The 27,259-nt window shown below is 38.9% G+C and overlaps 2 protein-coding genes across 2 annotated transcripts in view; one reads left to right on the top strand and one right to left on the bottom strand.

Moving 5' to 3' along the window:
• Positions 1-5,376: 5,376 nt before the first annotated feature.
• On the bottom strand, positions 5,377-7,615 carry LOC149259079 (uncharacterized). Its single transcript, XM_089451509.1, has 3 exons — positions 7,024-7,615; positions 6,469-6,731; positions 5,377-6,294 (listed from the first exon to the last, which is right to left on the bottom strand). The coding sequence occupies exons 1-3, from the start codon at positions 7,613-7,615 to the stop codon at positions 5,377-5,379; spliced, it is 1,773 nt and encodes a 590-aa protein (XP_089307635.1).
• Positions 7,616-11,948: 4,333 nt separating this feature from the next.
• LOC149259078 (protein S-acyltransferase 24-like) overlaps positions 11,949-27,259 on the top strand; it is a 234,661-nt gene continuing 219,350 nt past the window's right edge. The window contains exons 1-5 of the mRNA XM_089417297.1: positions 11,949-12,517; positions 12,750-12,890; positions 19,818-19,930; positions 20,587-20,666; positions 21,031-21,194. Coding sequence (XP_089273423.1) covers positions 12,275-12,517; positions 12,750-12,890; positions 19,818-19,930; positions 20,587-20,666; positions 21,031-21,194 — 741 coding nt within the window. The 5' untranslated portion in view covers positions 11,949-12,274. The remainder of the gene's footprint in view (positions 12,518-12,749; positions 12,891-19,817; positions 19,931-20,586; positions 20,667-21,030; positions 21,195-27,259) is intronic.

The raw sequence follows: 27,259 nt of genomic DNA, 5'->3' as shown, positions 1-27,259 counted from the left end.
AAATATAAGTGATATAACTGGTAAAAGTAACAATTGAAAATAAATATTGATTCACCCCCCTCTCAGTATTTCCAACAGGTTCATGAGAAAATTCTGATGGCAGAAAACTTAAAAAGGAGGAAAATCAGGGGTCCTTCTAGGTGCATATTGTGTGGCAATGCAGAGGAATCAATTAAGCACTTGTTTTGTCACTGCCCTTTCTTGCGGGAAGTTTGGAACTATGCTCTATATCCTTTGTCCCTTGTTCCCCAAATTGTTGATGATTGGAGTGATACATTTATCCATTGGGAAAAAAAATTACCTTGCTCTCCAAATCCTTTGTTAAGGCGTTGTTGGATGGCATTTCCTAAATATATGTGTTGGTCGATATGGTTGTGTCATAACCAGGCTATCTTTCAAAATCAGCGTCATAGCTTTGAAACTGTTGCAATTAAAGGATTGACGTTGTTATTCAAGGTCATTTCTTCTCGAGGCTTCGATGCTTCGAACATGAAATAATTGTCTAGTTCCAAAAAAAGCTAGCTCAGGATCTCCCCTCCCACTCTAAAAGCCCCTTGTTTAAGATCTCATGAAACCCCGAAATACTGTATTAGATTGAAAGGAGATGAATTCACTAAATGGAAAAGGAAAGTCGGGAACAACCAATTGTATTTTGATGGAGCGTCGAAAGGTAACCCTAGGGAGGCTAGAGCGGGAGGGGTAATAATCAACCTCGAAGAAAATACAGAAGTAAAATACGCATGGGGACTTGGTGTTACAACCAACAATTAGGCTGAGGCTCTTGCACTTTGGCAAGGAGTGAAAATATGCTTGGATAAAGGTTTCAAAACTTTGAATATAGTGGGTGATTCCAAGCTAATCATCCAAAAATGTATTAAGCTTCTTGAGAATGCCACTCACCTAGAAGAAGAAACTTCCTCAATCATGGTAAGGATCACATACATGTTAATTTTTTTTTAGAAAGTTCACTTGTTCCACGTGTTGCGTGCCAACAACCATCTAGCGGACAGTCAGGCTAACACAGGAGTTATATTAGGAATCAGTCGAATTTGCATAAACCATCATATTACATCATGTCCCATCCGCTGATTGAAGGCTTCTAGACGACACTGTATACTGACGGTAAGGGTCGTTAAAGCATTAAGGAGGCCAACTCTCTAAGGCATATCGATGTGATGGTAGTTAAGAAGGATAGTCCTTCGAGGTACCTATTCTGTATCTTGGTGGTGAGTTAATTCACAGTTGTGGCACCGTCGAGCGACGATTCATGTATATGGACAAGTGGGTGATGAGGCATCAATTTCTTGTCAGAATTTGCAATATAACTGATTCCCTTGGGGATGAAGGAACCATCGTTGTTCGATTTTGGTTTCGGATGATGGAAAACATGGAAGGAATATGAATTGACACGACTCTGCATTGTTTCGCATTTATGAAAGACAGGCTCAAAAGGAATTTTGGGATGGATTAGGTCGTAATATACCTCAGCTGGCTTCGGTTAGTTAACCACAAGATCTTCATCGTGCAGAAGCATCTTGCTACAAAAATGTCATCTGCGAGAAATGGCAGTGGGGGAGGATTTGGTCCTCGAAGCTCGGGGTCTGGCCATGGTGTGGGGCATGTAAGAGTTGAGAGCCTGGTGGAGGGCTATTACAAGCAATTGGTTAAGGAAACTGTCAAAGAATTGAACAAAAACATGGTGGTCATTTATGCCCAATTATCTGGGTTGGGTAAAGACTGGGAATTAATGAAGAAAACCATGGAAGGCTTGCGCATGGATGTTCTGAGTGTCGAGTAGAAGGTTGATAATATTGAAATCAAGGTGGAGACAACCACGGTTGGAGTTTTAAAGGAAGTGTTCGGGGTTGGAAATTCATCGGCCATCAATGTTGATAATGTCAAGGAGGCTACTGCAAGGGCTCTAGAAGAAGATCAGGATGTTGTTGCTGCTGTTGCGAGGGTTCAGGGAGAAGAAGAGATTGAAACGAAAGAACTGAAGAAGTCTGTGGGTGAGCCTGCAGGTGATGATGCCGAGACTGGCAGTCACTGATTGTGTTTGTTTTAATATCCATTAATGTAATATCGTTGTATAGAATATGCATGAATTTTTTGGAGAATATATAGTTATAGTTTTCCCAATAGAATATATATAAATAATAAGGGTAGCAAGAAGGTCCATACTCAATGTAAGGAGAGGGAAGATGCAGATAGAACAAGTCTAAATTTTGTAAGGGACCTAGCCCATTTCTAGTCATTATAATGAAATGCTCTCCATTCCTTTTTAAAAAATAAAAAATAATTAGTTACAAAATGAAATTTAAATCTAAATGGGAAAATATTTTTTCCTCCTAACCACTCAAGTAACACCTATGTTTTAATACTTATTTCACATGTTATAAAACATTTTAAAACAAGGTTATATATATATATATATATATAAGAATGTGTACTAGTTTTATTATATAAAAAAACTAGTATCTAGGCTAGTACCCTAAAAGTCTTCATGTTCTACAAATTCACTACTATCCGTAGTCTAGTACATTGAAACTCTATTCTTGTGACAACTCTTTCCTCCTAATTTGAAACATATGTCTACTGTAAACTCGAAAAAAAAAACTCCTAACAACACCGTAAATCTACATAACATCAAAATCAACCAAATTTAGGGGTGGAACAAATCAATATGTTGTGACAGAAGTTCAAACTTGTCTCGATGTTCCGACCTCATGCTTGCTTTGAGATGTTTTCTTTGTCGGATCACCGTTGCTCCGTTTTGCTTCCTCATTATACAAGTTTACCTTTATGGAGTTTTCTTCTAGGTTTGATACTCGGGCAACTAACACTGACAGTTCAATTGGAACCCCCTTCGGAATTGCTCCACTTGACTGGGAAGAAGTGCAAATTTGGTATCCATGAGAAGTCCAGTGGTATTTCTCATGTTTTCTTCAACCTCGTTCTCATGCTAAAGAGTTATCAACAATGCCTCCATAAAATCAAGCATGAGCCAGCAAACCATGCTTTACGTCCTAAGATTGACCACTTGGAGCTGCCATCACATAAAGATATTGCTTCAGGCTAGAGATGAAGGCATTCCACTTCCAAGCCTATACATTCTCCTTTAAATAACCTTTGTTCCTACTGAACCACCATCTTAAGCCAATGTTATTCTCGCCAGCCATATCCACGTCTGGGAATCGACAAACTTCAAGAATTTTTGTGCAAGAGATACAAGAGAGGGGGAGCATTAACACCATTCTGGAAAGTCATTGAATGTTCTATTGTCACCAAGGCTTGCATCTTTGATATAAAACCACGTTGGTTCCTTTAGACTTAACATTTGAAGCCCTGTGAGCACACTAACTATAATTGCTAATCACCAGCTATTATATTGATTGAGACGAGGATTAATTCCCTTAGGGAAGCTTGACTGGAGTATTGACTCTGACATCCTCTCCATGCCCACTTGTACTGATTTTCAAGCTAAGGTCCTTTTGTTTGATGAAACAAGGTCCACTAATATGGTTTTTTCAAGGATTACATAGAATTTTTTTGCCAATGCATTAGAGGATTTTTTTATTCCATGTTTAAGGGATAAGAGAGAAAAATTAGATCCCTTATTGAGAACTAACTTCCCTTGCTCCAAAGTAGCCCCTTGATTAACCATGGTATTTAATACTAAGTTTAGCTACCTCAAGACATGTAAAAATTCATTTTGCTCAAATTGTGTTGTTTGAAGAAAAATCCTTTGAAAAATTGTATAAATACTTAGACTTTGGGTCCCTTTGGATTTCCACAACTGAAGGATGACAATCAATGAGTCTCCATAAAGTGTTAGTTTGGTAATCTTCCTTGTCAATGCTATTTCCAAACCTTGCCAGAGTGCCAAATATTCAACTTGATTATTGGTCGTTTCTGCATATTTTGTCTCTGTTTGTTCACTTGGGCGAAGAATGACGCCTCCCCATACTTTTTTGTTGTTGTTGGAAAACATAAAACATATAAATTTGGTATTATTTAACAATTCAATTTTTTGGAGTTTTTGGTTGGATTTGGTCCAAACAATTTTTGATGAAATCATGATTTTTTGTTTGTTAATTGAAACACATTATGGAATGCATAAATGGATTTGAAAAACCTCTTGTATAAAGTTCACAACTCAAACTTATGATTGCAACCAAAGCTACCAAATTTTAAGTAAAATTGACAAAAAAATATATTAAAAATATTCAAAACGTAAAACAATTAAACTACAACTTTTGTTCGTAAATATTATTTTTTTTTCCATGGAAAAAGGCGTAATTTTCATTAATAAATAAGAAAATTACATGTTGTATAATGCTGCATGTATGAGATGCAATCACTGAGGAGCAGTTCAAGTAATATAGTTAAACTTTTACAAAAATACATCCATGATGTAACTGATAATAAACTTCAAAGAAGTCCAGATAATCCATCAAAAAACAAGATAAAACTGAGTTCAGTCCCATAAAGTAAAAACAACAGGTCATAACAGTAAGATTATATACATAGAGCCAAGATCCAAAAATGGAATGATCAAAGGATCATTCAGTGATGAGCCTGTTCATCTCCATGAACGGTCGGTGGAAAAAATGGTAGAAAGTGCCCTCCCTGAATTCCTGAATCTGCCATTGTCCTTTGTTCAGCTATGCGACTGCTTTGGAAAGACGATCAACGATCTCATTCCTTTCCCTGTATATGTGTGAGCATGCAAAAGAATCAAATTGAGACTTTAGAGTAATGATATCAACCAGAGTGTCTCTGAGTGTGTGCAAGTGACAATGATATACATCGTTTATCCAGTTTATAGTGAGTTGTGAGTCCCCAAAAATCTGAATCTTTTGGCAATTTAGTTCTCTTGCAAATAGAAGGAGGTGTTTAAGACTGTTAAGTTTTGCATAGTTGTTGGTACCCCTGCCCAGGCCAACTTGTATTCTGTAGGACACTAGGTTGTCAATATGCAGAACCACCCCCCCCAACCATCGGCCTGAGCCAAGCCATCAAAGTAACCCCAAGGGAAACTAGAATCAATAAGTTCTGGGACGATGACCCAGGGGGGGGGGGCTTGCTATTAGGATCATCTGGGATCAAGTTAAAAATAGCCAGCAACATTGAACAGGAGGTGTCCCAATTTATCGTGGCATCCATAAAAATAGTTTTGTTCCTGTTAATCCATAGATCAAGTTAAAAATAGCGAGCAACATTGAACAGGAGGTGTCCCAATTTATCGTGGCATCCATAAAAATAGTTTTGTTCCTGTTAATCCATATACCCCAACAAATAATCAATGACAAATTCCTCTCTTTATGAGATTGAGCTTCTGTCTACCATCTAAACCAAGCCTCACCTACATTATGCTTAGACCAGACAGTCTGCAAATTCAGGGAAGTAGTGATCCTTGACTAGAAGAAAGTCGTCACCAGGGAAAGTGAGAAATAAATGGTTTGTATCTTCCTCATGTTGTTTGCATAAGCAACATCTGGAGGGTTCGTGGAATGCCTTGTGCATTAGATTAAGTTCAGTAGGGGCCTTCTCCATAAGAATGCACCACATAAATAATCTGGATTTTGGCGGGGCTTTTAATTTCCATAGGTGGCGCCACCACCAACAGATATCGCCATTTTCCCTGGCAGCCATGGAGGTCGCATAACTGGCTTTTGGGGAGTATCTGCCATGGGGGTCGGGGGCCCAAATAAGGACATCTTGTTGATCATTGATCCTCACATTGGCCTCCTCAAGTGCCCCAATGAAGCACTGCCAGTCCTCGCTCCATCGAGCTGGGATGTTGAGCTCCCTGTGATCCAACCAACACTGTTGCTGCCACCGGTCTTGATCTGTGTTTGCAATCTGTGCAATATGGGTAATGCTTGTGCCATGGAGATGATTACAGAGTTGTCGTGGGAGAATATGAGCATTCCCATAGCCGCTCCAAGCATCCAAGCCAATTCTCACTTGATCCCCTTTCCCAATTTTCCATGCCAATCCTCTCTTAATGAGGGGGAGGGACTGAGTAATTGCTTTCCATATGATAGAGGCACCAGTCGACAAATTGGTGGGGCTGCGGATCCATTCCATGACAGTAAGCGGATGGATGTATTTATAGTAAATAACCTCCTGCCATAGGCTTCTAGAATTTATGAGGTGCCAGCCCATTTTTGCAGTAAGTGCCTCTGCAAATAGCTGAAGGTTTTTTATACCCCAGCCCCCCAATTTTTTAGGTTTTCCAATTCGGTCCCAACGAACCCAAGCAAATGTTCGCCCTGTGTTCTGGCCTCTCTAGAGGAAACGACAACAAATTTGTTGAATCCTTTTTAGAATTCCTTTGGGGATCCAAGCCAATGACATCCAATAAACCGAGATTGCTTCCAGTACCGATTTGAGCAGGGTGAGCCGACCTGCTCTAGAAAGCCAACGTTGCTGCTAGATGTTGATTCTGCTTTCAATTTTTACAATGAGCCAGGCCCAGTCAGCTATACGATAACCATTTGGTTTCAATCTGAAACCCAAATATTTTAGTCCAGCATCCAAATCTTGCCTCACATAGGCAAATTGTTGGCTAGCGAATCTTGATTCATGCAGCTGGCAGGTCACAATGATAATTGTGGACTTATCAAAATTAGGCTCCATTCCTGTAGCTTTGCAAAAGAGAGATAGAATGGTCTTGAAAGCATATGAGTCACGAAAGGATCCATTTAAAAAAATCAGAACATCATCTACAAATAAAAGATGGGTTAGTGTTGACATATCAGAGATCCGGACACCCCCCCATAACACCTTCCTCCCTTCCTTTTTTAATCAGCCTGCTAAACCCTTCCATAATGAGAAGGAAGAGCAGCGGAGAAAGAGGGCAGCCTTGTCTAAGTCCGCGCTCCGCATGAAAAAAATCGGAGGTAACACCATTGATGAGGATACTGTAAGAGACCGAAGAGAGACAACACATAATCCAAGAGATAAAGGCATGGGGAAAGCCGATATGAGTGAGAGTAAAACGAAGATATGACCAACAGGCACGATCAAAGGCTTTGGAAAGATCAATTTTAAGAATAATGGACTTTTTATGTAGCTTTTTGATCGAATGGAGGGCTTCCTGGGCTGTCCCAATGGCTTCATGGATTTGGCGCTGATTGAGGAAAGCAAACTGTTCCTTGGAGATCATCCGAGAAAGGATAGGTTTGATACGAAGAGCAATAGTTTTAGAGATGATTTTGTAGATGCTATTACAGAGGGAGATGGGCCGGTAATCATCAAAATAGGAAGGATTGTCTGATTTGGGGATGAGAGCCAAGAAAGTCACATTAAAAGCATCATACATTCTGCCTGTTCTTCTACAATCCTCTATAGTTTGAAGAAGATCATCTCCAATAAGCTCAAAGAAGGAGTTGTAGAATTCAGTCGGCCACCCATCCAGACCCGGGCTCTTATCCTTTTTAAAACACTTCAACAACGCTTCTAATTCACCTCTAGTGACCGGGGAATTTAAAGTTTCCACCTCATCCAGTTCTACAAACCTGGGTAAAGATTCAGCTATACGGATGATGCTCGGCAGTGTTATACCTGTTGGGGCTTTGTATATGTTAGAGAAATGTCTAACCCCCATGTCAGCCAGCTGCTCAAAGGAGTTTGCTTTTCTACCATCATGGTCTTGAAGCTCCCAGATTGTATTGATTGACTTCCGACCCCTTGCATATTGTTGAAATTTTTTTCGAGTTTTCATCTCCAGCTTGTAACCAGAGCGCTCTACTCTTTAGCCTCCAGTGCTCTTCTTGCGAACGTAGAAGCTTGATTCTTTCAGTTTCAAGAAGAGTTAGCTGAGCCCTTGAATCAGCCAATGCCATGCTGCTGGGTGCCAAGGCTTCAAATTCTTTGAGAGCCAATTCAATCCCAAGTAGGTCTTCCTCCTCTTTCCTCTGTTTCTCCTTAGCCTAGATAATTGTTTTGGATTTTAAACCAGCTAAATTTTTGGCAAAAACCACCGCAGGAGGGGAGGGATCATCCGGGGAACAGTGAATCCAGGAGTCAACAACTAATTTCCGGAAGCTCACATCCAGGAGCCATGAAGAGTTGAATTTGAAGGGCACCGACGGTTTAAAATTATTATCCCTGAACTCCAAAAAGATGGGAGAGTGATCCGAGATCCCGCCTGAGCCCACCCATTGACGAAACAGATTCAAACTTGCTAGGAGAGGAGCCTTGATCAAAAAATGGTCCAGCCTTCTAGCTAGCGCCTCTGCCCCCATTCTTCGGTTCCTCCAGGTCGGCTTGATCTTGGCAGGATCAATATTCAGTAAATCATGGGAATCCAACAAATTTTCAGAGAAAGCTATGAGGTGGTCACATTGACCCCGAGAACCCCACGATTCAGCCAACCCAAGGGAGAAATTTAGGTCTCCACCTATGATTATGTTCCCATAGTGCATGAAATCAACCCCCATAAGCCTGTTCCAATATGATTCCCTGTTTTGACATGGACCATAAATATTGATGAGCCTGAGTGGCCTGTTAAGCTCCACCGAGACTATATCAGCACCAAGAAAACCTTCCCCTCCCCAGACATTGAGAATTTTAGTGGAGCGTTTATTGAAACCCAAGGCACAGCCACCAGAGTGACCCCTAACATCCAGAAAGTGAAATTCCCAATCTGGGAGAAAACTTAATAACAACCGATTAACCTGGCTTCCTTCGCCCAATGTTTCTTGCAAAAAAATAGCATCCAATCTTTCGGAAAGACAAAGTCTCTTGAGAGCCAATTTTTTGTCTGGGTTGGCTAAACCCCTGCAATTGAAAGAGAGACAAATCATGGGGGAACAATGTGTGGGTTTCCCTTTGCTCTAAGAACCCAGTCAATTGGGGATTGTACCCCTGAAGCCACTTCAGCACCTGCCCTTTTGATGGCTTTAGAGATTTTAGATTGTCGGTCGTGGGTGGGTTTATGGGTTATGGGAGGGGGGGGGGATCGGTATCCAAACCGAAGGCCATCGAAGGGGCAGCAGGGAGAGAACGAAGGAAGTAACGATGCGGCCCGCTAGAAGACGGGCTGCCTCCCTGAAATGAGACAGACCGCTCAATAGAGGTATGGGGGATGGAGGCTGGGAGGGAGGAAGGGGTCGGAGGAATAGGACAAACTAGGGAGCACAACTTGCTAACCTCAGAAAATGACCTAGATATACACATAGAAGAAGAAAAATTAATAGAACCCAAAACATCATGAGATAAACGAGTGGTAGAGGAAGGAGGAGTACCCGCAAAGGCCAAGTCCTTTGTATGAGAGGTGGCTAGAGGAGCCTTCGAGACCATGGAGTCTTGATGAGAGACATGCTGTTGCGGCTCCTGCTGAATAGGCATAGAAGACTCATGAGTGTCTGTCGGAGGAGGGAAATTCGACTCCGAAGTTTGAGTATAAGTCGAAACCAGCGATTTGGGAGGATTCTAGCTCAGCCCGGTCAATCTGGGACAATCTTTGTAAAGGTGCCCCACCTCATGAAATTTCCGGCAGTGAAAGGGAATGCCTTCGTAGTCCAGGATTTGCCGACGAGTAATGTCACCCATCTGGAGCAGATAGCTCTCCACCAGGCCCTCTTTGGTGTCTAGATACACTAGAATGCGAGCCATAGCCAAACAACTCGTGTCTTGATAAGTTCTGTCATGGTCCAAATAAACTCCTAAGTCATCTCCAATCACCTTGAAGATCTCATCAGCCCAAAACTATAATGGGAGGGCAAGCAGGCGGACCCAAATCAGACCAGTGCCAAGATTCTCCTTTTCTGGGTCGAACATCGGTGACCATCTTTTCAGCAGCACAGGGGTCATCTCAATGTGCCAGTATCGAGTCAAAACCCAATCTACCTGATCAGGGTGGGAAAAGATCAAGGCAAACCAACCACGGGACAAAGAAAGTATGCCAGGGAGTTGCATTAGAAGGTTGCCCCAAATCTCAGCGGTCCACTTCCGCAATCTCATAGGCGTGTAATTCCTACCCCGAACCCTGCCAACGAGCACAGTGCTCTCTGTTAGGGCAGCTTGGGCCATTGTGATGCCCTCCCCAAAAACCAGGCGCTTGTCCCTTTCTTTGGTTTTCGAGTTCCTGGATTTTTTTGCTTGCCGCGGTAGTGTATGGGTAGCCTGTTCGCCCTCTGCTTGGCTGTTGTCTTCTGAGTCCGAGGATCTGATATCCTCCGTGCCTTGTTCTAGCCCAACTATGCCATTGAAGAAGCCTGAGGGTGGGGCAGAGCCCACTGGTTGGAAGGCCGGGTAAAAGGGGGCAAACCCAAGTAGCCCCAACTATTCTGGTGTCAATCCTTGAGAAAGAGGCCGCAACCCACTAACCCCTTCCGCCGAGGAACCAACACCACCTTGTAGGTTTGCGCCTGCCGGATACGCCTGGGACCAAACTCAGAGTTCTGAAGGTGAAGGGATGGAGAGAAAAAGGGGTTCCGAGCCCTCTCCCGGGCTAAAAATACCTTCTGTCACAACCATTAGCGGTTGCAGGTTGTCTAGATCCTGTATGGTAATGTCCATGTCGTTCATCAACATAGTAACCTCTTCCACCCTCGTGACCGGTAAACTGGCTGCCACCGGCTTAGTCACAGCAGGAACCAGACTGGTGAAGTTGACCCAGATGTCTTATGCGGTCAAAGAATCAGTTGAATAATATAATAACTGCTCATCCATCTGAGCGCCAACTGCCAAGGTTACACCAGACACCGTTCCAAGAAAAACGAAAAATGAGGACCCCTGTTGACCGGGGTGAGGAATGTTCCTCTCGGGAAATACCACTGGTAACATGGCTCGTTAAAACCTTTTGCCAAAAGATAGACCCACAGAGACCGTAACCTCCCGGCTAAACCCTCGTGACAACATCAATAGCCCGTAACCTCTGGGGCCAAAAACCGTTCCCCCCGCCGTTGCAAATGAACCCACTAGGATGATGCCCTTCTTGAAACTGCAAAATTATTGAAAAAACAAAGGATGGAAAACCGACTCTTTAAACCACTGCTAAAAGACAAACCCACAGGGACCGCAACCGCCCGGCTTAACCCTCGTGACAGCTGCATAAAAACGCTTCCCCCACCATTGCAAAACAAAACCACAAGGAAGAAACCTTCTTGAAACTGCGAAGTTAATGAATAAACTAAGGAGGGTTTGTTGGTCCCCGCACAGAGAACCGTCAGCCACTTCCTCGGGAAAATAAGACAAAAATAGAAGCTCACCACCAAGTTCCTCAAGGTTAGATAGACTGTCAACAGGCAGCAAGAAGCCTTAAGGTTGGTAACCACAACTTACAGAGCAACCAAGTCGTAGTAACCTAGTCCCACCTTCAAACCCTGCAGAGCTCCATCGCCGTGTCATCTTCCATTTGAGCGGGAAAAAAAAAAACATAAATATTTTTTTTTAATTATAATATTAAAATAAATATCTAAAATTTTGTTCATAAATATATATATATTTTTATCAATATTAAATATTTTAAGTTAATATTGACCCAAATTCAATAAATTCTTAAGTAAATTCAAATTCTAAATATCTCACATATTTATCATGGTCAAAACTATGTGAATAATGAAATAATAATTGAAACTTTTTTATCCCTCACAAATGACCTACAACATCAAGAATTCTAAATATCTCACATATTTATCATGGTCAAAACTATGTGAATAATGAAATAATAATTGAAACTTTTTTATCTCTCACAAATGACCTACAGCATCAACCTATCAACAAAACTCCCATTTTTAAGTTACATTGGATAATGACAACCAAAGGCCGTTTGCTGCAAAAGATTAAAGGGCACCCTTAATCTCATGTCACACCTCCAACTAGAAATTGTACCTACACCCTTAATCTCATGTCACAATAGAAATTGTACCTACTTTTGTTTTGACTACGTAACCATTATCCCCATGATGGCACGCTCTTCCAGACAAAATATATACACGTGAAATACATTATTGGTTCCATTGATTGATCTCAATTCATAGGCATTCAATGGGCTATGCCATTCAGGAGCACAGGTACTCCAAAATAATGTGAAAGAACGAATCGAAACTTGCGTAAAAAGGTCATGGAAGATCCTCCGCCCCCAAAGATTGTCGTACAGCAGGAATAACCAGTTATATGCGAAACTAAAGTTAGCTGTATACTTCTTTTTCTTTCTGATTTTCCAGCGGCCGGTCCTTCCCCTGCCTTAACAGTGGGTCAGCATGTTACATAGCGTTAACAGGCCACTGGCATTCAAACTTACGGGATTTTAGTAATCATGGCTTCCGAAATCGAGGTTGTCACAGAAGCCCAGAAGCAGGAGAATTTTTCATCATCAGCAGTAGAAGAACCTGTTACGAATGATATTTATTCTGCAGCTGCCTACGGCGATTTGGAGACGCTGCGGAGGTTAGTTGAAGAGGAGGGATGCTCTGTGTCGAAACCCGATGGAGGCGGATATTATCCTCTTCAATGGGCTGCTTTGAATAATCATCTTGCAGTTGCACAGTATATAATTGAAGTGAGCTTATCCCTCTTTATTTGTTTCCTCAAGTTTTTGACCCGTAATTCCCTAATAATCTCTGCGGAATTCGTGTGATCCTTGCCTCTTAGCCTGGTTTTTGCTTCTTTTATGCCCCTCTTTTATTCCCTGTGATCTGAACCCCTGGTCAGACCATTGCTCTTTGTAGGGTTTATCTTTAATTTGGGCTTAGTTGTGCTGATCCCTCATTTTTTTAATCTGATCTGCTCAGCATGGCGGGGATGTGAATGCTGCCGGTCAGGGCGGCCAAACAGCTTTGCACTGGGCTGCAGTCCGCGGTTGTGTTGAGGTTGCGGACTTCCTGCTCCAAAATGGTGCCAGGGTGGAAGCAGCAGATTGCAATGGTTACCGGGTATGATCTTGAATTGTCTACTATAGATTGTTTCCTTTTCTTGCACAGTAAATTAAACACAGTTCGGATTTGCAACCTCAAACTAACACATACTCAACCAGATAGTTCGGACTTGCAATCTCGATGTTCATATCAACCCTGGGTTCAGATGGGTTTGTGCCAGCGTCGGTAGTCAATACACCCAATGTACTATTTAGATTCAAACATCATATTGCACAATCAGGGGGATTCTTTTTTTCGCGGGGAAAAATTGGTGTGTCTTTTAATCTAGAATTCATTTTCGTCATTTGAAAGATGACTGGAATTAATTACTTAATTTCTACAGGTGAACACAAGCTCAATGGAAGTAGGAATCACATCATTTAGATGTACAAAATCAGCACTGTTCTCGAGTGCAAAGGTTTATGGGAATTGGTAATTGGTCAAGGAACAAGACTGGCAGGAAATGATGAGGCAAAAGGCTGAACAAGAATTTGACGGTAAAAGAAATAAGAAGGCCATGATGTTGATCACCTTCACTGCAGTAGAAGAGGCCATTCCTCAATTGAAGGGTGAAGATAATGCTCATACAAGCTAGGGAAGATTGAAGTCCATGCATGAGATTTAATGTTACTAAGGTCTTACACCTTAAAAACTAGTTCAATGACTTGAAGGTGTTAGAAGGGAGCTTCATGACTAGTTATAGATGCCTATGATTAGGGATTTAAGAGACTAGTTGGCTACAGTTGGGATGGAGATTTAAGGATGAGGAATAAGTGACCAATTTTAATAGACTCATCTTGAGCACAAACTCAGTGAGCAGAAGAGTCAAGAGTTTAACTCATATTGAGAAAAACTCGGTAAGTAGAAATATAGAGAAATACATTTTTTTTGAAAATAAAAAATAAAAATTCATTGATATTAAGTAAATTCCAACACACACTTTTGAATATCAATAGATGACGAAAATTCATTTATACAATATATCATATATGATATGAGTTCAAAATTGATAAAAAATGGGAATTGGAAGCATCTATTTCCAATATCTATAAGTTTCAACTAAAAAGCTACTATGTTTTGGGCTCCTTGAGCCTAAAGGATATTTAAGTCCTTAGGGGTGAAAAAGAGGAGCCTCCTTCTGAATTAGCCAATACAATGTAGATCTTCGATCTACGTTGTCCAGGTGAATTGCTACAAGATCCATGCTTGCCATTCATCTTGAAATTTGAACTCTTTAAATCGTATTATGTACTACCGATATAAAGTTCTTCCAATTCGAAAGTTCAGATGAATTGAAACAAGTCTCAAGTTTCTCATCTTCTATGTGCTCGTTGTGAAGCTGAAGATTATAATGGAAAAATGCAAGGTCTTTCAAGCACTTTGTGCTAATGGGTTGTGATTTTTGGAATGAATTTTCTCAAACCTACTCTAGTTGTGCTTGCAATCAAAAGTGTGGCAAGTTTGCCTAAGATTCAGATGGAAAATCTTTGAAGTTCTAGCACATCATTGCTAAAGTTTTTCCACCAAAGACCTAGCAAGTGACAAGGGTTCAAGTGTCAAGACTTAATATGATAAAATGATAATAAAATAAGAAATTTAACAAATTGATCAAGGGTGATGGGCAACATTTTCTTCCTTTCACGAAGAGCTTTGGAATAAGCAAAGAAATTTGATAGGGCCTTGTAATCTTGTGTAGGATTCTTATCATGCAAAATGATTTAATGAACAAGATGAACGAAATAACAAAAGCAAATAGTTAATCAGAAAGGAATAACATCAATTGAACTTATAAGATAAAAAAATTGTTGTTAATATTGGAATTGATAGCAATGTCCACAAAGCCACTTCAAGGGGGCAACCTTTTGAAAGAATGGAGCTCACATACAATGCAATTACTTGACACCATTAGCTAGTTCCTTACTCTTGTAAATAGCTTATAGCAAACCCTAATCATAACCACTAGTCACTTACCCATATAGTAATCTTTAGGCCATCTTACATTATTTGGATTCTAAATACCTAGCCGGCCTTCTTTAATGAGACCATATTACATTATTTAATACACATACCAACTACACAGTGTACCCTCTTTAATGAGGCCACATTACATATTGAGTACACACTCTAACTACATAATGGGCCTTATTCAATATTGGTGGCCACCATAATAAGTAACAACCTAACTAATAGTAAATCGTATTATGTACTACCGATATAAAGTTCTTCCAATTCGAAAGTTCAGATGAATTGAAACAAGTCTCAAGTTTCTCATCTTCTATGTGCTCGTTGTGAAGCTGAAGATTATAATGGAAAAATGCAAGGTCTTTCAAGCACTTTGTGCTAATGGGTTGTGATTTTTGGAATGAATTTTCTCAAACCTACTCTAGTTGTGCTTGCAATCAAAAGTGTGGCAAGTTTGCCTAAGATTCAGATGGAAAATCTTTGAAGTTCTAGCACATCATTGCTAAAGTTTTTCCACCAAAGACCTAGCAAGTGACAAGGGTTCAAGTGTCAAGACTTAATATGATAAAATGATAATAAAATAAGAAATTTAACAAATTGATCAAGGGTGATGGGCAACATTTTCTTCCTTTCACGAAGAGCATTGGAATAAGCAAAGAAATTTGATAGGGCCTTGTAATCTTGTGTAGGATTCTTATCATGCAAAATGATTTAATGAACAAGATGAACGAAATAACAAAAGCAAATAGTTAATCAGAAAGGAATAACATCAATTGAACTTATAAGATAAAAAAATTGTTGTTAATATTGGAATTGATAGCAATGTCCACAAAGCCACTTCAAGGGGGCAACCTTTTGAAAGAATGGAGCTCACATACAATGCAATTACTTGACACCATTAGCTAGTTCCTTACTCTTGTAAATAGCTTATAGCAAACCCTAATCATAACCACTAGTCACTTACCCATATAGTAATCTTCAGGCCATCTTACATTATTTGGATTCTAAATGCCTAGCCGGCCTTCTTTAATGAGACCATATTACATTATTTAATACACGTACCAACTACACAGTGTGCCCTCTTTAATGAGGCCACATTACATATTGAGTACACACTCTAACTACATAATGGGCCTTATTCAATATTGGTGGCCACCATAATAAGTAACAACCTAACTTTAACCACAGGAGTTAGGGAAATACCTTAACATGCCCTTTTACTTCAAAAACAACCTTGTCCTCAAGGTTGGATATAGCATCTTCTGGCTACATATCCTTCCATTGTATCAACACTTGCGAAATAACACCCTGGCACAAGGGATGCTCATGTTTATCCAATATGGCCTTTGTACATAACCAAATGGAACCCTCTTCGTGTAGTTATGGTAGAACTGTTTGAGCTCAACTATGTTGCTCGATCACATTCTTTAGGCAGGGAACATGAAAAATGGATGGATCTTCGAGTGGCCGGGTAGAGCTAGCTTGTAGGTGACTTGTCAATCCATTTGAGTACCTAATACAACTCATAGAACTAGGGTGAGAGCTTTTGGTTGCTCTTTTGAGCGAGTGTGACTTGTTTGCATAGCTCCAGATGAAGGAATACCAAGTGTACCAAAATTTCATTCTGGCTAGTGTTTATTTGGACGCTGTTTATATAATGGATTTTATATCCTCTTTCGAAGAGCCGCTAATGCTGAAACAAAGTAAAAGTAGGCTATACAATCTAGAACTTGAGCATCTTTAATCGTCAAAGCCCACTTAACCCAAAGTTGGTGATATACTACATCACCCTATAGTGCAAAATGCAGACAGAGATCTAACCTTAGTTTCAAAAGCAAACTTACACCATATCTCTAGAGAGTGAACAAGGTAGTAGCTCTCAAGTGTTGCCAAATCCCATGATGGAGGGGTGAACTAGGTAGTTGTTGTCAGTAAACAATGTTGCGAACCAACAAATTTGATATTCAAAGAAGACTGAACAATAATTTTGAATGGAAACTGACAACTCCTAGCAAATTGACACTCTTAAAAAAGAGGCATCATTGTCTTAGAACAATGATAGACAGGGAAAGTATATCATCATCGTCGTCATTGTCATCATCACCATATCAGAAACACTACTCTTTGCCAATCAAGCTTTGGGGGGGATCCCTTGGTATATAACAAACTACGCAAAAACTCCCAGGTTATAAGATAGTCGAATGGACCAAACATTGTGAAACCTACACATCCATTTGTCTTGCGTGCCAACATATCTCTATCTTGCATTTAGAACCAGGGCTAAAGGATGTCTTTGGTGCGAGAGTGAGTAAAACCAATGAGAGTCATATAGCCTCAATGATTTACTTAAACTCAAATCTCAATTCCTCTGAAGCAGCCCTGACACCCCAACTTTTGTTTTTAACAGATCCTACTGGGGAATGGGCCCTACTAACTCCATAACTAAATGCTGATGGGGACGACGAGGTCATACTCATGAGCCAAGGACCGTTGGTGTTTCCAAGAATGGGTAGCACTATCCCACAAGTCCCCCAAAAGAAGATGTTCCAGCCTCATCCTACTTAGTTGATGATCTTGCAGGTGATATTTTTGTAATATCTATTTGTTAAACAAGTGAAACTAAAGGGGGATGTTGGGATGTGGTTTTACTTAGACAAATATTCGTTATCCCAACTTTTTTTTATTTGTCTCCACGAGTCAATCTTAAGGGGGATGTTGATAATATGTTGGTCAATCTTGACTAAGTGGACAATAAGTGTCCTAATGATCTGTCATTATTATGGTGGTTAGATGGGGGCATATTGGTCCCTTATTATAGTGGTGGTTAGAAGGTGGCTTGATGGTCCATGCTTAACGTAGTAGTTAGCCTCAGGCTAATCACTATTTATGGTCTCTTGATCCCCATTGTAATGATCTGGAATATACATGAATGATGAAACATCATTTAATGAAAGTCAGGGTTGCAGGGGAGCACCCCCCCCTCTCGCTCCTGCTCCCAATTCGCGCTCCGAGTGGGAGCGGCTCCGGAGCGCCTCAGGAGCGTTTTCGGGAGCGCGCTCCCTAAAAAAAAACGCTTCCTACCTTTTCGAGAGCGTTTTTGGGAGCATTTAGCCTTTTTTGCAAATTTTTTTTTGCAGTAATGTTCCAAATTCAATTTTTTCTCAAAGAAACAAATAAGTTTTGAGTGGGGAAGCTTAATGATCAAGCCTATGGCCCTAGTATTGATATGCAATTCATGGTAATGTTAAATTCTTAAAGTAAAAGTGACATTCTCCTTAATCTTCATTTTCATCTTTTTACCTAAATTTTTAAAATAACCATGAAATGACTTAGGATGTTTGAGAGTGGTTCCGACTTCATTGGATTTCATATGGAGAAAGTAGAATTTTAGATTTCATTCAAAATCCAGCAGACTAATCAGTTTTTCAAGATTTCAGGATTGGGGGATTGCAATGTTTCCATTGAATTTTGTCATGTATTAGGGTATGGAACTCGTATTTAAACAAGAGCACGAATTCCTCTATGTACCTTGATGTTAGTGACATTGGTTGTCGAACTCCTCTATCATGACCCTCCTAAAAATGTACGCATCACTCAAACAAAATCTTGACTTGACATGCTATGCTTTTTCTATCTTATGTTAATGCTTAGAGGGTGATATTAATGACAAAGATCCCTATACAGATACAAAACCTCTAGATATTAATGCTTAGAGGGTGATATTAATGATAAAGATCCCAATTTTCCAACAAGACTAAAAAATTAGACATTTCTCGTGGTGGCAAGAGGCCCAAGCATAAGCAATAGATAATAGATTTACTTGTCTTTTCTAGTTTCTAGTAGTTTTTATAACTATTGACTCTTTCATATTTATTATGATATTTTTTAAAATAATATATGACAATTTAAGTTTGAAGTTGGCAATTATAATTTATAACTCATTAGTAATGAATTATGAATATCATGCTTCATGAAAGTTGAAAGTTGTTTCATTTCATTTCATTTTATAACATTTCATTTCATGTTAGATATTATTTGTTGTAATGGTTACACTTAACTTACAAGTACAACTTTGGTGATCAATGATGATAAATGTTATATATTGAATTTTGAAAGCTTGAAACTTTAAGATTGATGAATCATGAGACTCAATATGGTATATGTTAATATGTTACTAACTTGTGGACGTGGTTGATGAAGATTATAACTTTTAGATGATTGTTGTTATATGGTTCAATCTATGTGTTTTGTTTTGTTTTGTTTTATATCTAATTCATCATTCTACATGTTTTTGTTGACATATATGTATCAAAATATGAAAATATATATATTATATAAAAAATGCTCCAGGATTCGCTCCCAAACCGGGAACTTCTGAAAATGTCGCTCCCGCACCTGCTTTCGCTCCCGCTCCCAAGTAACACTATTGAAAGTTATCTTGTTCCAAGTGGACTTTTCTACCTTATTAGGGTTTCTCCACTGTAATTCTCCTTTGGCATTTATGTTTTAAAAATTAACACTATCTTTGTGAGGGATATGTTATGAATCATGATTCAATCCAAAGACAGTGGAAATGCACTCTCAACTAGAGGAATCTCAAGACCATGAGACTGCTGTAAATAATCAAGCAGAATAATAAGACTTCCAACAGTCTGCGAAGAGTGCTTTGTGTAGGACATGCCATCCTATGGCTAAGGGACTGGGGATGGGCAGTCCAAGTGGTATGGTTGTACTGCTTATAATTGTCCTCTCTGGCCACCTTTTAAAATTTCCTAAATCTCCCCTTTCAAGGGGAGATGGGAGGGAGTTTGCAATAAGAACTTGTGAGGTGAGAGGCAAGCAAGATGTAAAGCAAAGCATATTTTCTCATACAAAACCCATATAAATAAAAACATGAGTGAAAATGATAATAAACGATAATCAGATGCATATTTTTCTTTTAATTCGTTGTTTTGCACTGAAATATTAGTTGTTTTGTTACAGATAACTCATGTTGCAGCTCAGTATGGGCAGACATCTCTTTTGCATCATATTATTACGAAATGGAATGCTGATTTTGATGTACCTGACAATGATGGAAGGAGTCCGTTACACTGGTACGTGGGAACATCTCATTCACACATTATCCACAAACCTCTACAGTAGTTATTACTTTTTAACTGCTTCTACCATTCCTGTATATTAGTCTGACATTTTCTACTTCCTTTTAGAGTCCTATGTGAAAACTACCCTTTTTCAGCATGATTGCATGTATTTTCCGAGTATCCTGCAACATGTATCCTAGTGTATGCCATGGTTTCTTTATGTTGCTTATGACTTAAGTATAGGGGGTATTTTCCAAGTTTATGTCAGGCCTTGAACATGAGAGCAGATAACACTGCTCTTATTGTACTTATTTTCAGAGAAGATATTTATTACGCTGGCATGTAGTTTTTAGCTCAGCAAACTTTCATCCCAAGTATTTAAATTGTTGATAGCAGTTGCTTCTTCATTTCTTTGTTCTGGTAGCAGATTTCCTAAACTGGTAAAAATAGCTGTGGATTATTTCTTTGAGAGTGAGACTAAAGAAAAATGACTGGTTTTTTAAATGATCAATGTTGCAAGGATTTATGAATACTAATGCAATTTTACCATCATGGTATCATTATATGTGAGAACCATTCAACATTCATTATTAACGAGCTTGAGTGGACCCTGGCATTTTTCTTTTCCCTGAATATTTGTGATTCATATGGGTCTCCTGATTTTGCAGGGCCGCTTATAAAGGCTTCACAGACTGTATTAGACTTCTTTTGTTTATGGATGCTTATCACGGCCAAAAAGACAAGGAAGGTACTGATAGATAGAAATATCTGATTTAAACATTAGAAACCTACTGCTTTACTTTGGTAATTTGTACAACTGTCAAACTTTTAAAGTTATATCTTTTCTGGTTAGAGTCATATGCCAACTTTTACAACAATAACTGCATGACATTTGCCCTATAGTCTTCTAGGGTTTTGATTACTATAAGCATAAATCACATGTAGGTGAGTGATTGATCAAATCATTTTTCCAAGTTTAGCCAAATTTCTGCAGAAGCTGAACAGAAGATGGTTGGCAATATGGAATAAATTACAATTATCTGTTTTCTTCTATTTTGGATTCTGTTGAAAATTCAAATTGGCAATTTATCTCTTGGTATGAATATCTGCAGGTTGCACTCCTTTGCATTGGGCTGCGATAAGAGGAAATTTAGAGGCCTGCACAGTGATTGTACATGCAGGCACAAAGGAGGACTTGATGGCAAAAGATAACAAAGGCTACACTCCTGCTGAAGTTGCAGCTGACAGAGGTCAACACCATGTAGCTTCATTTCTTGTATGTGTTCAGTTCCCCCCAGTGCAAGCATAATTATATGTCAGTGAGGGATAGAATTGAAGAGAGTATTTTGTTAATATCCATGAGGCGATAATGGCTTATGGAACTTTTACTATTTTCAATACAAGATATCACATCTACAATTTCTGCATATAAATAATGTGAATGTATGAGAAAACAAATTGGAATGATGATGGTGTGCTTTTCTCTCTGGTTGAATGTTGTCATGTAGCCTTTCTCCTCTTACTGTTTAAATTTACTTGTATTGGTGTTAACTTATTCCTTGAAGATTGTTGCTGCCATTTTAGTGCTACCAACTGGGTTTTCACTCTTATGTGGTGGTCAGGATTATATTTTATGAAGAAGTTCTCTTTGCTTTTTAAATTACCAGAATTGCATAATTGACATTGTTTTCTTTTATCGTTCCTGCTTTTGTCTTTTTCACTTCCTGTCGTTTCTTGTGCCGTTCACTGTTTTTCCCTAAAATGAATGTTTGCTTTCAGGCATCCTTGCACCTTGAGCTCAGTGGCTTGCTTGAAACTTGAAATTGTTCATATAAGTTTGTTGCTTTTTTGTAGTGTTCTTTCACGTGAGGAGTTTGAACTCTCTTGTTAATACATTTTAGCTCCTTTTTGTGCTCGGGATATAGATTTCTACAGCCTCTTCCTTTTTCTGCCATCTGATATTTTCCCGAATACCTCCCCTTCTCTAATTATCAAGTTCTCTTTGAATGATCATAAATGTCCTTTGATGGATTGTTTTTTGATTCCCTCCTTTCTTTCATTCTTGCTGCTTGCAAGGAAGTTCTTTCCCTTTGCAGCATGGTTACCTTCATCTGTTGTCTCAAGCTGGTAGCTTTGTCATATTGTCTCGAAGGAATTGAATATGTAGTTGACGAAAGTCTTATTATTATTATGTGATGTAGTTTATTCGTCTATACAGTGGGTTGTGAGTTAAGTCAGAAGGCTACCATGAAGATATCATTTAGAAATCCTGGTTAAAATGTCCTAACTATTTGGGTCAGCAACTTCATTCCAAATTGTCATGTCCATTGGTTGTGGACCTCTAGGTGTTTAAATGGGCCCCATCTCTTGATTTGAGTTATAATCCCAAGTGGATTGTCATTGTATACTATTTTTTAAATAATTAACTAGTTGGAATAAAAACTTATGGATGATTCCAGTGTTTTGTGAATGATGTTGTGATTGTTCTTCCTTTCTCATTAGTTTAGATCATGTGCACATTTATTTTTTCTTGATTAACTTTGTCTCATGGTCATCTTAAAGTTGTAGCTGCAAGCGGCTTCACTTGGAACATCTTTGTTGCTAGAAAGTTAAAACTACTTGTTTCAATACGATGGAGTGGCATGCTTTATGTTACATCCAAATATTGTGTGAGGGGTATGCGTATCTAGGGATTGAACATGTGTATTGACTATGGGTAATGTACCGAAGTATCGAGTACATACCTTTTCCAATGTTTGGGACCTAGTGGTACTTGACAGGCATTGGAAGTAACCTACAATACCTTGCCCAAATTTTCAAGGGTATTTTGATTTTGAGCACACATAATCTAAAACTGGGCACCCAACAAATTTTTAATTATTAAAAAAACATACCTAATTTGACTACGACATTGTTGAACTATTGTATGTGGTAGTCTAGATGATATAGATGACCCTATTACTTAGAGACTCTATTGACAAAGGACCCAAACCTAATTGATAATGATATGGTAGATGCATGGTGCTTGTTGTCGCCGCCTAACCCACACCTCAGGTCACATGGAAGAAATCTTCAATCCACTGGGTTTGGCCTTGGGGGGAAGTCCCGAGTCAAGTATTACTGTCATTCTATCTCAACTCCTCAGTCTAGACTAACTCGTAGCGAAGCCAAGGGGGGTAGTCCCAAACAAATAACTAAGGCTAATTAAGCAATAGTGGGTTAAATGTCATTGTGGCCCAATGAAGTATGTTGTCAAATGTTTTGGAGAGTTGCTCTTGGTAATTTTTATTATGGTTGAGTTCACTTGGAATTATTGAAGTGAGTGCAAAATGGAGAGGCAGGCATGTTGATCTGCATGTGATTGCAAGAAAAGTAGGTTAATCTATGGTTTTCTTCCTCGGTGACTCTATCTTTCGAATGAAAACAAATGAGTTACTTGGAGATCCAACAAGAAGAAACTTGGTTTCATGGCATTCCCTCTGCTTTCACAAGTCAACAACAAGTGTTTCCAAACTCATAATAAAAGTTGAAAGGTTTTCCCTAATTAAACTATCCAGCCAACACGAGTTCCTCTCTAAATCATGCCAAAGGTCAAGCTTTCATTTGTGATGGCTGAGAGCATAATAAGAACTTGGAGGGCAAAATTCATTACTTTATTTGGAGAAAATAAATCTATCTAAAAAATTGAAATCTAATCTATAATTTGAATGAAATTTAACTAAGAGAATGAATGTTTTGTTGTGCTTGGGTTTGTTCCTTTAAGTTAATTTTAACCAAATTGAGGAAACCACAAAAATGAGACAAAAACACAAAATCCTCCTGGGGTAGGGGGAATGGGATGCCTAGCGATTCCCACTAGCTCCTTCAAGATTACAATGATGTTTTAGAAGGTTTGGTACCCTTTGAAATAAAGGGAAATGGATTATTGACCCCTTTTTAGCTAGGGGGAAGGATAAGGATCCCTTTTGGTGTCTTGGATGGTCTAAATCACAAAAATTTGGGCAGCACCTTCCCTCTATGTTTGCAAACCTGCAAAAAATAGCAAACCACTGACGGTGAAAGATGCCCCAAATGACTCTAGGGACACCTGCAAAAGTTAGTTCCAAAATCAGGAATTTTCCAAGTGAACTTATTTAAAAAATAAGAAAAGCTAGTCTAAACAGCCAAGAAAGCACTGACTAAAGCTAACTCTCTTAGATGCTTGTTATTTTTTGTTGGAAAAACAAACAATTGACCCCAAAATTTGCCAAATATATCAATGATAGCTTAGAAAAGGAAAAACAACAAACAATTGACACTAGAATTTGCCAGATATATCAATGATAGCTTAGAAAAGGTAACCAGAAATATTTTAGAGATTTTAGCTTAGAAGTAAGAGAAGAGGGAGAAGCTTGTAGGAAGAATCCTTGCGCAATGGAGCCTCTTGTACAGTGGGTTATTGCTTCTTATGGTTTGAAGTTAATGGAGCATCTATCCAAAGTGATCCACTTCTCCAAATTGGGGTGCCTGTAAAGCTTTATAAAAATTCTTGCCAAGAAACTTTGTTAAGAGATAGGTGTTTGCTACATATGAAATCTAGAAAATATGCCAATCAAATTAGAAACACATATAATCTTGGATTCCAAAATATAAGTCAACAAATAGATTTAACAAATAAACAACTTTGAAAATCCTATTCCTACTGGGGAACAATACCCCTTCAAAGGCCTATAACAAGGCTTAAAGCAAAATAAACACAAAGCGAGGTTACCTCATATGTTAAATGTCAAGCATCCACACAAAACTTGTACACCCTTATTTGCCTCCAAAATATTTTATTTCAAATGACAAGAACAATTACAAATGCTAGCAAAGCTCTCTTCCAATCTTGCTCTCCAACTCTCTTGCAATAGAGGAGAGTGCTTTGTTTTATAGACCAAGAGGGAGGAGTTTCCAAAGAGGAGTGTGAATCTCTAGGACAAGAAATATTCCCATATGCCCAATTAATCTCGCTTAAAATATGCTACTTAACTCCCCGTAACTTGTCTCTAACTTGTTATTAATTGACTATGAGTCTTAGTGAGACTCGAGACAAGTAGAAAGTTGTCACTTAACCCTTCCTAACTTGTTTTCAACTCATTATTAACTGATTTTGAGTCTTAGTGAGATTGGAGGCAAGTAAAAATTGTCACTTAACTCCCCCTAACTTGTCTCTAACTCATTATTAACTCACTGTGAGTCTTACTGAGACTAGAGACAAGTAAAAACACATTTCTTAAAAAATAGGGAGCTAATTTATTCACCTTTTTCAGTGAATAATTGCTTTTCATGAGGAAAAATTAATATTTTTTTTCTCAAGAAGGGGGTACTAAGGTAAAGTGGGTACTTTGAGTTAGAAAACGAGTACCTCCAAGGCATATGACACCTCCTAGTACCTCTTTTATAATTATTACATAAATTTTATAAGGAAAATTCCCGTTTGCAGGAATTCTTAACTATAAAAAAATTCTTATATAATAATGCAATTCCATAAGACTCTGTTTAATAACTTAATAAGTAGCATGGTAATATACATTGACTCTAGACTTAGACAACACCACTAAGGCCTAGCCATTAGGACGTACTCCAACTTTGGAGGTATGAGTGAAAAAAACTTAGGAAATTATTAATCGCTAAAAAGCAAAAAATAATTAACCAAGTAAAAAAAACACTCTAGAGTAACTTCCCTAATAACTAAGTCCTAGGGAGCTAAGTCTTTTACATAAGTTCATCATGCTAACATCATTTATTACAATTTCCCCATGAGGGTATGGAAGTTGCATAGAGAAGAAAAGTAGAAGAAAGGGCAAAATTGTCCTGCAGGGCTTCTATACTTAAAATTTGAACAAGTTTCTTGTTCAACCTTGGAAGCTCACTGCAAGTCTTGCTTGGTACATTTGGAGAGGTAACATCTGGCACCATATGGTGATGTGTGTTAGAGAATAGTAAAGGAAAGCATGCGAGGACTCCAAAATCTGTAATCTGTAAAATCACAAATGTCTCGCCAAAAATATTAGTAGCACATGTCAGAATTACCCTACCACTTGCAATATAAAAAATAAAATACAAGGAAGAAATTGCTAAAAAAAGAAGCTGAATAAAATACACGGTAGGTTATAAATATTTTACAAAGGATGCCCCCTGGGCATTAGATGTTTTTGGTGAAGAATAACTTAAGGAGCTGCTCGTTCACAGGTAGATTCATCGGTTCACCATTCAGTTCACTGGGATGATAAGAGTTTGGACCAGCCACATCGTGGATAATGTAAGGCCTTGCACATAGGCTGTCGAAATTGCCATGTTTTACTGGATTTTCTCTTCTTTTGTCCCATAGTAGTATTGTGTCGCCTTTCTGAAATTTTCTTGGCCTAGAAGACTTATCAAATGCCCTCTTGACTTTATCCCGATTCCTGCAACTCTAATCAAAATTCTTCCTTCTAACTTCATCCAGTTCCATCATTTGATTTAAACTGTTCTGAATTGCATCTTTGTCTAAACTAAAACACTGAAGGAGCTAATACACTGGAAGATTCAGGTGTATAGGCAAAGTGACACCCAAATTGTATACTAACTCAAAGGGGCTCTTTCTAGTCGCACTTTTTTTGTTATTTTGTTGGCCCACAACACATACTTGTTTTTGCTATCCCATGACCTTTTATTGTATCCTACTGTATTCTTAATGATAGTCATCAAATTTTTATTGTTGGACTCTGCTAGTCCATTTCCTTGGGGGTAATAATTTGATGAATGGGACAGGACAATGCCATACTTGAAACAAAAAGAGGAAAATTCTGAAAGCTAAAGGCCAAGATCTACAATCTTGATTGGCTCACGAGATTCAACTGCCAGATGAAAGATTCTACAATGCCACTTTTCCAACTTGGATATAATCTCAGGGAACTTGCCCGCTAATGACATAAATTGAAGGTGGGGCCGATCCACCTCATATTTATACAACCAATGATAGGCCACCATGTGTTCCTCCATCTCACATCGTTGTCAGTTGTAATCTTGGTGGGCATATCAAATCTTGTTATAATCTTGTCTTCTAGGAAGTCAACGACGACTTTATCGGTTGCGCTCTTGGTGGGTATAGCTTCCACCCACTTGGTGAAATAATCAATAGCAATCAAAATCCAAGTATACCCATTACTTGAATTTTCTTTGAACTGGCCTATGAAATCCAGGCCCCATTGTTGAAAAGTTGCATCAACTACCACTGGTTGCAAAGGCAAGGTTGTTGGTTTCTGTTTCCTTGTGAATAACTGATATGGCTGACAACCTCTTACAAACTTATGCACATTCGTAATTGATTGGCCAATA

Source organism: Pinus tabuliformis, chromosome 6, assembly GCF_031772625.1.
Source record: "Pinus tabuliformis cultivar Carrire ecotype Pingquan chromosome 6, CPIR1, whole genome shotgun sequence".
Classification (NCBI taxonomy): domain Eukaryota; kingdom Viridiplantae; phylum Streptophyta; class Pinopsida; order Pinales; family Pinaceae; genus Pinus; species Pinus tabuliformis.
This window is presented reverse-complemented; position numbering and strand designations above follow the sequence as displayed.